The sequence below is a fragment of the Apium graveolens genome, chromosome 8 (assembly GCF_009905375.1).
Source record: "Apium graveolens cultivar Ventura chromosome 8, ASM990537v1, whole genome shotgun sequence".
Lineage (NCBI taxonomy): Eukaryota > Viridiplantae > Streptophyta > Magnoliopsida > Apiales > Apiaceae > Apium > Apium graveolens.
In genome coordinates this window covers 11,401,777-11,415,163 of record NC_133654.1, presented here as the reverse complement: position 1 = coordinate 11,415,163, position 13,387 = coordinate 11,401,777, and the positions used below count along the sequence as shown (strand labels likewise).

General features: G+C 33.7%; 1 protein-coding gene across 1 annotated transcript; it reads left to right on the top strand.

Annotated features, from left to right (window-relative positions):
• The first annotated feature begins 10,335 nt into the window (after positions 1-10,335).
• On the top strand, positions 10,336-11,310 carry LOC141677926 (dehydration-responsive element-binding protein 3-like). Its single transcript, XM_074484056.1, has one exon. It carries the CDS (start codon positions 10,580-10,582, stop codon positions 11,222-11,224), a length of 645 nt encoding a protein of 214 aa, XP_074340157.1. The 5' UTR covers positions 10,336-10,579; the 3' UTR covers positions 11,225-11,310.
• The last annotated feature ends 2,077 nt before the right edge of the window (positions 11,311-13,387 follow it).

Here is a 13,387-nt window from a genome sequence, read left to right as displayed (position 1 = left end):
AATTCCTGAAAAATTCATAAAAATTGCAGAAAATTAAGGAAATTTCTTAAAAATTTTCTGGAAGTTATGAATATTTTCTGAAAATTAAGGAATAATATACATAAATTATGAAAAATTACTGGAAAGTCCTAAAAATTAAGGAATAATATCCAGAAATTATGAGAAATTACTAGAAATTCCTAAAAATTAAGGAAAAATACCAGAAATCAAGGGAAAATTCCTGTAAATTTAGGAAAAAATTATGTGAAGTTAGAAAAAATACTAGAAAACTCCTAAATAATAGGAATAAGGTAGAAAAAGAGGGAGAAGTGATGGGAAGATTCCAAAATATCCCTGAAGTCACGTACAAGGAAAATCATTGTAAATGTGTAGGTCGCTCCACACTTTACGCAAAAACCATACCCTGTAAGGGAACAAATAAACTTAACTTCTGCGAAATCTTTTACGGTTTCCCAGAAGTTGGGGGGCAAATGATAGGGAGTAAAATAAACCATGATTGCGTAATTAATATCGCATTAATTATACCAGAATTGGTTTGACAGTTAAGCCCATTAAAAAAGACCCAAAACCCTGAATATTAATTAATTTCGTAATTAATTAATAAAGGATAAATCAGCTAATGATAAAGTCCAAACAAGGACACAATTCCTTGGGGATTGGCCTCCAAGAGATCTTATAGGATAAGGAATCAGTTTACTACTTCCTAGGACTCCAAAGTCCATTCTAAATCAGAGACTTGTCCACCAAGTCTCTCAACTCTAGTCCAATTCAAGGACTCCCAACACCTATATAAGGGGTCTGTAAGGCATATGTCATAGCCTATTTGTATATTCGAGGATTTAACTCAACTCAAATAAGAATGTAATAAGTAAATAGTGGATCTACTGTCAAAGAGATCTCACAAAGTAACATCTGTCAAAGGATTCAGAAACAACGTTCATCTACAGACTTGAGGAATTAATTCACTGGAAGAAGTTCAAGAAATTGATCAAGCCTCAGTGATACAAATCAAGATTATGGATTTAATCAAGTGACAGAGATCTCGTCAGGGTATCAGATAATTACAGGGATTTAATCTGAAGAAAATCAAGTATCAAAGTCAAGACACGAAGAAACGTCACGGAAGTTAGTCACTCATGAACCAGACAGTACATCGAATGTCAACATTGAAGTGGTGGAATTGATTTATAATTTTCAGTGATTTTCAGAAGATTTTCAGAAGAATGGTTGTTGTTCAAGAGTAGTATTAATTCTCCATTAATTAATTAAGTCATATAATTTAATTAAGAAAATAAATTAAATCTGCAAAGATTAATTTATTGATTAATTGAATTAATTGATTATTTAATTCTGAATTAATATTAAGAATTGTCAGAATTATAATTAGATTAAAATCTGTTTTAATTCAGAAAGATAATTGAAATTGAACTAGCATGACAATCTGGATTGTCATACCGATTGTCATGCCAGGCCTTTTTTAATTGTCTCACCGAAAGTTCTACTGGAAGGAGATAGTCTTGCTAGTTCAGTTTGATAGTCTTGCTAGTTCAACAGATAGTCATACCGATTGTCATGCTAGTACAACAGATTGTCATACCAATTTTCATGGTAGTACAACAGATTGTCTCACCGAAAGTTCTACCAGCTTTGGGATTGTCATTCCAGTTCAAGTGATTCTGTTGATTGAATTATAAAGACAGAAGCAGTAGAAGTCATTCATTATCCAGAAAATAGTTCAAGAACAAAAAGAAAAGAAGCAGCTTCCAATATTTCATCTTTCATCTGTAAACTTCAAGATCACAATTTCTAGTTTTAAAGTTAAATCCAAACAACTAGGAATCATTCTCTTGTTCTTGTGTAACTATCTAGCGGATCAAAATCCCTAGAACTTAATCTCAAATTGCGTTTAGCATTTGATTCTTTTTATTACAAAAATAGAAAAAGTTCATGTCGAATTTATTCTAGATTTGTGATAATTAATTTGAGATTAATCCCTTGTAATCGATACCGTTGTTGTAACACCTTTCAAGTTTAATAATATTCTTATTTAACTTGAATTTTGTTTCACATTTTTATTCCGCATTAAATTCGATTATTCGGTATTGTTTGTATTCAACCCCCCCTTCTACAAACACATTGGGACCTAACAATTGGTATCCGAACCTTCTGATTAACGAACAAATCAAGATCCTAGACTTTTGTGATTTTTTCAACTCCGTGAATTTTTATTTCTTCAAAAATTTATAATGACTTCATCGTCAAGAAAAGAGTTAAAATTTACTGATGCTGAATTAGTTTATCATCTAGGAGGTTCCTTAGATTGTGCTCATCGTGATAATGAACTGTTAAGTCAGCAGATCAAAGACCTTGAGAAAGAGGTCAATGAATTAAGACTTGTGCACATTAATCAAGACAAGTTAAAAGAACAAGTATCTTTTCTATATAATAGAGTTAAATGTTATAGACAACTCGAAACTTTTCTCAAAGACAAGATCACCGGTCTTGAGACTAAGGTTAAGGCCTACTTCAATTCTTGTTCGAAGGCTAAAGAGTTCTACAGTAAGCAAGCTGTTAATCAAACATCTGGAATAGGTTATGATTACAATGCTGTTATTGGAGAATTAGGCATAAACTCCCCTCCTCATGTCTGTGCTAAAGGTAGGGAAGTACCACATGTGCTTAAGGGTGTTGATAAACCCCTCTATAAAGGATCAATTGTTGAACCTTTTGATGCGACCTCCTCTATTATTCATGAAGAAATACGTGCTGAAGATCATGCTAATGAGAAGGTTGTTTCCAAGTCAAGTGTGTCCAAAGTTCCAGTCTAAGTTGTGAAAGCAACTGAGACTAACTCAGACACACATGAGTTGGATAACAAAAATGCCATATCTACCATGCATAACTTGCCTGTTGTTAATCCCTCTCATAAAGCATGTGGTGTTGCTAATTGTATGTCTTGTGCTTTTAATTTGATGTATGCTTATTTTAATAGTAAGCATGTTTCTAGTGATAAGACTACTCCTCGTCAGCATGTGAATAATAGGAAGCATGATAGGTCTAAGACTGCTAGTCCTTCTAAGGCTAGAAAGGAGACATTTGTGCCTAAGCCTAAACAGAAATTTGTTAAGGCTGTTTACAAGGTCAAATGTTCAGTCATTGAGAAAGTTGCGACCATTAAAATTAAAAATGTTGTTTTGCCTGACAAAGGACAATTCTACAAGTATGCCGGGCCCAACCAAGTTTGGGTTCCGAAGAAGGTCTAATCCATTTGTAGTGCAGGGCAGTAAACAGGTGGAACCGGTAGTGTGGATTCTTGACAGTGGATCGTCAAGACATATGACCGGAGATAGAGCCCTGCTATCAAATGTGGTTGAGAAAGCTGGCCCACTGGTTACCTTTGGAGATAACAGCAAAGGTTTAACTGAGGGATATGGCTGTTTGCTAGCTGGAAATGTTATCATTGTAAATGTGTATATTGTGGTAGGTTATTATCAAGAAGCAGTATCTAACATATAGCACCAGTGACGAGACTTGAGAATATTATGACATATCAGGCACCTGATGCACATTACACTTGGAATTGGACTCTAGTAAGATGTGTACAAGTGTACTCCTGGTTGGTGAGTCAAAAGAGGAAGTCAATGCACCGCAGTTCATGGACTTTGCAGTTGCAGATCTATTGGACTATGGAATCTCTTCTTCACAATCTTACTTCAGGTTGGTATAAACTAGTGTACTACTCAAGCAATCGTCAAGGACATGGTATGACACTCTAACTGAAGTTATAGTTTAATATGAATTAGTAGAGTCGTCATATTAATAACTCTCTTATCACTAGGCACAAACATATTGTTTTATATGTGCAGTGAGTTTTAGGAGCAAATCAAACTTCTTTCTACATTAGTGATTTCTTATTTCATGTAAAATCCTTTAAAATCATTATTGTACATCATTTCTCTCAAAAGATTAAATGTATAATTTCATTCATTATATATCTTAAGTACATTTTATCTCTCTATTGCCATATGTTCTGTGATACAGGTTCAGTCTTCAATGGCTTTCTTTCATTGATAGTCATAAGTTTGAAAACCCACAACTTCTATCCCAGACTGTAAAGACAAACACAGAAACAGAACCAACCAACACTCTCTTACCACAAATGTAGTATGAATGAGCGTGAGGGAGATAGTGCCTTAGTGCACCACATAAGGAAGGTTCTGTAGCCAACCCAGCAGCTCTGTCTTCTACAAAGATGAGTAGTATTTAAACCGAGATAACTGCTAGACCCCATACATCTTCTCAAAAAGATGTAATGGCTGAAAAGGCTCAAAAACAGTTACTAGATTCATCCTCTCAACAGGGTGCGTCTATTGAAATTTGCCTGTCGGCCAGGGTATCCAATGTAGTGTCACCACTTCAAACATAAACAATTCTTGATGCACAAGGAAAGGTTACACACACAAAGGATGAGTTGACGGAAACAAGAGTTTCGACCATTTTAAGGTCAGATTCGATTGTTAAAGGTTCTATAATGGACCAATTGCCTTTACAGGTGTTAGGAGATGATACTGATCCAAAAGCCATATGTCAGTGGTCAGTGTCTATCTCCCCAGGCTTAAATCCCCTGGATGCATCTGCGGATAGTGGATCTGACATAGGCGCAGATCGGCAACTTATTGACAATGATTCAGATATTACCTGATGAGTCACAAGGAAATGTCTTCACAGACATTAGAAGAGAACTTTGATCTTTATGCTAAATTCGTTGGATCATTATTTACCTTCCCAGAATTCAAATCTGGAACCCTAAAAGGGAAACTAGTAACTTGTAGATTATGATTCAGATTCATCTGACGAGTTTAACAAGGATGGGGATTTGCGAATTCCCATTGCACCACCTGTGACCTCCTTAAGGATGGCTAAGGTGATTTTCCTTGCAGGTACAGCTGAATGTTGGAGCTATGAGAGGAGTGATACACTTGTGAGAATGAGTGTAAACACGAGTGGAGAGAAGAGTGAAATACATGTGAGGTACACTTAAACAGAATCACACACTCACAGTGAGGAAGAAAGAGAAACTACTTGTTATTTATTTTCCAACCAGGTGAAATATGAGAACTCCTTCAGACAACGACATACATTCCTTCTCTAAGGGGGAGATAAAAGCTTTAGTAATAGTTTGGAGGATTCCTCAACTAAGGGGGAGAAATAGCAGGGAGGAAGAAAAAGATAAAGCATATGTACACTATACCACACCATTGTTGTTTGTAACTACGGATCCTATTGTACGGGAGAGGTGGTAAACACAAGGTGATTTTCTAGTAAGGGAAGAAGCTGTTTTCCAAAAGGGGAGTACCATTGGTTTTTATCTACGGATCCTATTGTACGGGAGATGTGGTAAACGAAGGTGATCTTCTTTAAGTAGTTGATTCGCATAGGGGGAGAAGCAAGAGAGATATGTGCTTCTCAACAGAAAATGTCGTTGTACAAATGAAGATGAAACTACTTGAATATATGTTCAGTCTAGAGGAACATCTATTTGGAATCTGGAAAATGTAATCCAGAACTTTTCTGCTATTTATTTTGCATTTCTGTTATATCTTTTTCTTATTTGTTAGTTGAGTTATCCTTTAGGTATTTGTTGTTATTGTCTAACAAACAAATAGGGGGAGATTGTAAGGCATATGTCATAGCCTATTTGTATATTCGAGGATTTAACTCAACTCAAATAAGAATGTAATAAGTAAATAGTTGATCTACCGTCAAAGAGATCTCACAAAGTAACATCTGTCAAAGGATTCAGAAACAACGTTCATCTACAGACTTGAGGAATTAATTCACTGGAAGAAGTTCAAGAAATTGATCAAGCCTCAGTGATACAAATCAAGATTGTGGATTTAATCAAGTGACAGAGAGCTCGTCAGGGTATCAGATAATTACAGGGATTTAATCTGAAGAAAATCAAATATCAAAGTCAAGACATGAAGAAACGTCACGGAAGTTAGTCACTCATGAACCAGACAGTACATCGAGTGTCAACATTGAAGTGGTGGAATTAATTCATAATTTTCAGTGATTTTCAAAAGAATGGTTGTTGTTCAAGGGTAGTATTAATTCTCTATTAATTAATTAAGTCACATAATTTAATTAAGAAAATAAATTAAATCTGCAAAGATTAATTTATTGATTAATTGAATTAATTGATTAATTAATTCTGAATTAATATTAAGAATTGTCAATATTATAATTGGATTAAAATCTGTTTTAATTCAGAAAGACAATTGAAATTGAACTAACATGACAATCTGGATTGTCATACCGATTGTCATGCCAGGCCTTTTTCAATTGTCTCACCGAAAGTTCTACGGGAAGGAGATAGTCTTGCTAGTTCAGTTTGATAGTCTTGCTAGTTCAACAGATAGTCATACCGATTGTCATGCTAGTACAACAGATTGTCATACCGATTGTCATGGTAGTACAACAGATTGTCTCACCGAAAGTTCTACCATCTATGGGATTGTCATTCCAGTTCAAGTGATTCTGTTGATTGAATTATAAAGACAGAAGCAGCAGAAGTCATTCATTATCCAGAAAACATTTCAAGAACAAAAAGAAAAGAAGCAGCAGCCAATATTTCATCTTTCATTTGTAAACTTCAAGATCACAATTTCTAGTTTTAAAGTTAAATCCAAACAACTAGGAATCATTCTCTTGTTCTTGTGTAACTATCTAGCGGATCAAAATCCTTAGAACTTAATCTCAAATTGTGTTTAGCATTTGATTCTTTTTATTGCAAAAATAGAAAAAGTTCATGTCGAAATTATTCTAGATTTATGATAATTAATTTGAGATTAATCCCTTGTAATCGATACCGTTGTTGTAACACCTTTCAAGTTTAATAATATTCTTATTTAACTTGAATTTGTTTCACATTTTTATTCCGCATTAAATTTGATTATTCGGTATTGTTTGTATTCAACCCCCCTTCTACAAACACATTGGGACCTAACAGGGTCTCACCCCCACTAAATCAGAACTACGTTTTTTGACTTGATCATTGGCAATCAGCAAGGTACGTAGACATCTTGTTAAGGCAGATCGAGTCACGAGACAGAAGAGCAGTCAAATCGAGCCTCGAAGCTCACGAACCCTAGTAATTAGAGATGACAATTTGTACCGAACCGATGGATACCCGAATCATTTTCGGGTCGGGTTTGGGTTTAAGGCATACTGTTTCGAACCCGACCCGAAAACCCGAAAACCGTTCTGTTCCGATCCGAACCCGAACCCGATCCGAAACCCGTGTTAATATATAAATAATATTTTACATTTTATAAGTAGTAATATAATATATAACATAATATATTGCTAATTTAGTACTAAAAAATTATACTTTCTACAAACTATTGAATTAAAGTCGTTTAAATATGTTTTTAGCAGTATGTTCAATACAAGTATACTAAAGGTCAAGATTGTTGTATTATTTCACCAACAATTTTATTCATAGAGACATGATCCATTGTCTTCTCTGAACCCTCTAATTCAACCCCAAAAATTTCAATATCGTCATATTTATGAGCACTTTGCTCAAATCAGATCCTAGTAATTTTTCACTAGAATTTGTGCAAATTAAGGTGCAATTTGATGGTGATCTACAAACCCGAATCCAAAACGAACCCGATGGGTTCGGGTTTAGCAAAAATAATCGGGTTCAGGTTTGGTTTTTGCTAAATCCGTTTCGACCGAATCGATTGCCATCCCTACTAGTAATAAGTACAATAGTTAATATACCCTAGTTTTCAATCCCCAACAGATGTCAAAAGCTTAATCTTATTCAATATGAAACTGAAATATTTAGGATTAGGTACCTTGTTCGAGATATAATTTTATTTGAGAGAGATCAAAAATTTAACTCTAATAAAAAAAAGTAAGAAAGAATATAAGTGTGCCAAATATTGATTATGTTATCACATTATCGAATTACAGTAAGTTGAAATTTGTAGAAAGTTACCTACGATAATTTTTTTTTAGAAAGTGATGGTCTTAATTAAAAACACATACTGTTCCTTCAGTTTTTATTCACATCTTCTCGAAGACGGGAAATAAAAAGGGTTGAGCATAGATCAAATTGTATGCAGATAATAATTTTTTTTCCTTATAGTAATTGTAGAGAGCCATTTATGAAGTTTCAGTTTCAGCTGTTTTTATGGGACCGAACTCATTAAAGAGTTTCATGTTATGGGGCATCCTTTTACTGCAAACTCCTCATTGTAATGCCCCATGCTTCAAGATTCATTTTTATATTGAAAATCTACCAATTACTTATAAAAAATATCAGTCAAGCATAATTATATGAATCTAAGTTGCCATCCCTTCTTACACAAGTCAAGCATGGGAAGCTCATCTCAATATTGACCTCATATTTTTCTTAGTCAAGTGTCCGAGGACTAATTGAAGAAGTAACTATTTTTTTACCTTACATTACTAATCAGTGGAGGGCTAACATATGTGAACGTTCATTTAAAATCGAAATTATATTGAGATGATAAGTTCTTAAAGTTTTGATTATTTCTCGGTTTCAACCAGCTCAACTATCCATTTTGATTGAATTAGTAACTTTCGCTACTATTTTAAAGAATTATCAATTTCAGGGTTAAAAAAGAGTATAGCTGAATTTGCCTAAATTTAGCATTTTAGGTTTTGGAAGAAACAACAATCCTTTTATATTACTACAAGAAAGGGAGTGAAAACCGTCTATAATATAGTTGGTTTTGTGCAAAATTGGTCGGAACTAATAACTATGCCATTGACCATATTTCACAGAGTGATACATGTTTAGGTCAAGTTATATGGGGTCCCATTAATATGATATACATATATATATGAGCTGTTCGTTGAATATGGATAGGATACAGCTGCCGCAATGTTTAGGTCAAGTTATATGGGGTCCCATTAATATTATATACATATATATATATGAGCTGTTCGTTGAATATGGATAGGATACAGCTGCCGCAATGTTTCATTGCGGTAGTACTCACCTACCGCAATGAAACATTGCGGAAGCCCACAATGAAACATTGTGGATGATTTATACCAACCAAGTTGGTTGGGGATAATTTGCTATGAAGTGTCCATTGTAGTGTTAAAAATTCAGAATTTTTAGATAGATGCAAACAGAAAGCATGTAATTTTTAAAAAGGTTTAAATTTATGCTAGACAGGTAAAAAATTCAAGTAAATAATAAGGTACAGAAGTACCATGAGGTAGAATGGGATATGAAACATCAGTTTTCATGCAGGGTCACTTCAACGATTGTGCAGTATCTACACATATCTACACATATACGAAATTAGCACGTCCGCACTGTTTTAAACATATTCATCCATCAAAACTAATTTCCAAATCCAACCGCTGCAATGACACAAAATCTTATGATAAATCTGGTCGAACACCCTTGAAATGTATAGGTTTCAGTATATATTGGTACAAAAATTTATTACCAAACTTCCAAAGCTTGTCTCCGCAAATAAGTATTTTAATAATAAAATAAATGTATTATTATAATCATTCAAGCAAAGTGTACAGCAAATTAGGAAGGTGAAAAGAAACTGGGACAGATAAAATTGGTATCTGTGATAGTACATAATATATGCTCAGTAGGCATGTTATTGATTTCGAAAATATGAAATATTTGATCAGTCGAGCTATCGATTTATAATTTATCGAATAATTTTTTAAAAAATTGAATGATTTATTGATGAATTATCAGAAATCGGTCAATATTTTTAATTAATTTATAAATAATTTATGGTCGATATTTGAAAAATTGACCGATATCTATAATCAGGTCAATACAGAGAAAATTGCCAAACTGTCTGAAAACATGATGCGAAAAAGCTTATTAGCAATTGTTTAGGAAAGCATAGCTGTATTGGTGGACTTGATTACAAGTAAAATAACAAGAAATGTGGCATAGACAAAGTACAAAGACTATAATTTTTATGTAGCCAGCTGTGGTTACTTCACTTATTACTTCCCTTACAATCAAGAGGAGAGGACCCTTGTACTTTGGTTTCACACTGTATACTTAAGTATACTTGTATAACCATATGCAACAAAACAAAGTTACTCCCTTTTAGCTCACTCCTTCTCAAGTAGTAGTATTAATAAGCCTTTCATTTTTTATAAGTTTTTTCCTCTCTATTTGTGTGCTACGTCATTATGAAATTATGGTCAAATGGTGGGTCGGTTGTGTGTCCCTCTCCTCCCTTTCTTCTCTCTCCCTAGCTTTCCTCTATATATATTACACTCTCTATACTTTCATTTTATATCTCCCTATATTATTACACTAGTCTCTCTATCTCTCTCCCCATCTCTCTCTCTCTCTCCACTGAGATATACTAACTAACACTGATCACTTCTATCCTTGATCTCTCTTCACCTACTCACATTATACACGTACATCCCTCTTGTCTAGCTCTATTTCTCTCTGAAGTCTTAAAGCACACACGTATCTTAATATAGGACATTGCAACTATATTTTAGTGTGTGGTTTCCATCAAGAATTGCTAAACAAATGGGTGAATCATCAAGAAACAAACGGCAACTACCAGTAACAAGTGACCCTAATGCAAAACGGGTCAAACGGAGCACAGGAACAACACCAACAAACGGAGCAAAACATCCTGTTTACAGAGGAGTCAGAATGAGAACATGGGGCAAATGGGTATCCGAAATCCGAGAACCCAAGAAAAAAACTCGGATCTGGCTAGGCACATTCTCTAACCCTGAAATGGCAGCACGAGCCCATGATGTTGCTGCACTTTCTATTAAAGGAAACACTGCTTTCCTCAACTTTCCGGAATTAGCTGACCAGCTTCCTCGGCCTATTACTTGCTCCCCAAGTGATGTCCAAGCCGCGGCTGCAAAAGCGGCCGCGATGGACCACCTTAGCCCTAATTCTCCCGCCACCTCATCATCGTCGGTACTAATAAACGACGAGGTGGCAGCTTCGCCTGAGGAGCTTGGAGAAATTGTGGAGTTGCCGAGACTAGGAGGGAGTTTCGAGACCGTGGAGTTCTTGTTAGCGGAGGCAGATGATGGGTGGTCCTTCTATTCACCGCCATGGTTGCAGGGTGTTGATGATTTTACAAGTGGCGGAATGACGGGGGAGATTGAAAATGGTAGTTATAGTTTTGAGACATTATTATGGCAACATTAGTTAGTTAACTACTTCAAATTACTACTACTTTTACTATAATGTAATGATAATTAATAATATTTTTGTCCCCTATTTTCCTTTCCTTATTTTCATTTTTGCAAAAGAAAGTGACCTCTACTTTTTCATTTATATTAAAAGCTTGCACACTTTTTGTGTGAAGTGAATCTTTTATGTGTGGGTGAAATATATAAATGTAGTACACAATATTTAAATTATAAGGGTAGGAAATAGATTGCCATTTTGATCTTAAAAATTGTTTTCATGTTCATTAAGTAAGTTTGGTAGGTTTAATTATTTAAATAAAATAATTAGCAATGACAAAAATCAAGTATCAACCAACTTGAAAATGTGCATGTTCTCCTCCTATTTTGATTATAAATATTAGCACATCTAACTAGTACCTAGAGAGTTTTCAATATTTGTTGTCCTATACCAGGTCATCTCTAACTCTTATGGTAACATGTTTTAAATAATTAAGGTTAGCTCCAAACTACAAGACATTTTAAATTATATATTTATTTATCTCTAATTTACAAGTGCATATATAAAATGAAAATTTTGAAGTGTATGTATATTATAATTATATTTGTGTGGACCTAGGAACAGAGAATTTCTAAGAAAGTTCCTAAATGTTTAAAATATTTGGTGATATTTCATTTTACATATCTAGACAAGATGTGAAATGTAAGTGAGCTTCTAGATATCGTCATCACTGAATTTTCATACTCAATTTAATTTAGATTTTGACTGAATTTTTCCTGTTTTCGTATTCCCTCCGTCCCTTTTTACATTTCCTATTTTAACTTCTAACACTATTCATATTAAACGATTAACTATTAATTTACGTTTAATTTATATAAGATCAAATATAGTCATGAGTGATCTTATTGAATTCATATTTATGAGTAATTTAATAAAATAAGGTTTTTATATTTAATACTAATACGAAATTAAAGATATTAACAATGAAAAGTGTGTATTGGCAAACATGTTCAACACAAAGAGAAAAAGTTTTTAGTAACGGAGGGAGTACCAAATTTATCAATAATACACTATTTAAGTTTCATAATACACGGAAATTGACATGATTTGATAACACATGAACCATATTAACCTTTTTATAATATAAGGAAATTGACAACAACAACTACTCCGTCTTACGTTTTTATGCCATTCAATTTAATTTAAAGCCTCCACAAATAAATACAGCTCAAATCCAGCTCACGTCCTCGTTGTCCACAATCAGCTCAAATTCAAGCATAGTGTAAATGATTTGCCATGTGGGCTTCACACGTGAGATAATAAGACAGAATCATGTTAAGAAACAAATGGATCCGATCCGGCTTTATTAATTTATGTACGCATTCATGAACGAATTTACATGCTGCATGAATATAAAAGATGCTAATTTAGTCATTCATTCCTATAATCGAACCAATAGAAATAAAAAATTAATACGTCATGATGGACCAGGACCACGTGGTATAATGGACCTTACGAGTAGTCGTATTGTGTTGATCTAATGTGTAACAGCTTCGACCTACATTGGAGGAGTATAATTAAAGACAGCTGCCAAGCTTCTACTACTTACCTCTAAGCTTATTGCATCTGAATAATTATAATTATAATTTTAAGTTAGGTTCAAATAGTATAAATAATATATGATTGATGAGATCTTGTACATTATTATAAATGTTTGTTGTTGGTGAGTGAGATTCGAATCCTAAAACTTATATGTATCTTTATAAATAATATACATGTTTGTTATTAACGGGATTCGAACATGAGAACTTATATGTATTTTTATAAATAATAATATAAATGTTTGTTGTTGACGAGATTCGAACCTGAAAACTTGTGGAGTGTATTTTTTTAGTATCTGGATCTAACGGCTCTGATTATTTGATGAAAAAGATCGACGGTCGTGATGTAAATGGATAACCAAAATGAGGGGTCAACCAAACTACAAATTATATCCCATTCCGGTTATTATAGATACTAGCTTACGGCCCGTGCGAGCACGGGTCTTGGTTAATATTTATTTATTTTAAATTTATTTCATATAATTTTATTAAAATTTTATATAAATAATTAAATACTAAATAATGATTATATAATTATAATTTCAGGTTAGGTACAAATAAAATAAATAGTATATGATTG

Excerpts from the sequence above, each read along its gene's own strand:
- LOC141677926 (XM_074484056.1), top strand. The coding sequence starts at position 10,580 with ATGGGTGAATCATCAAGAAACAAACGGCAACTACCAGTAACAAGTGAC.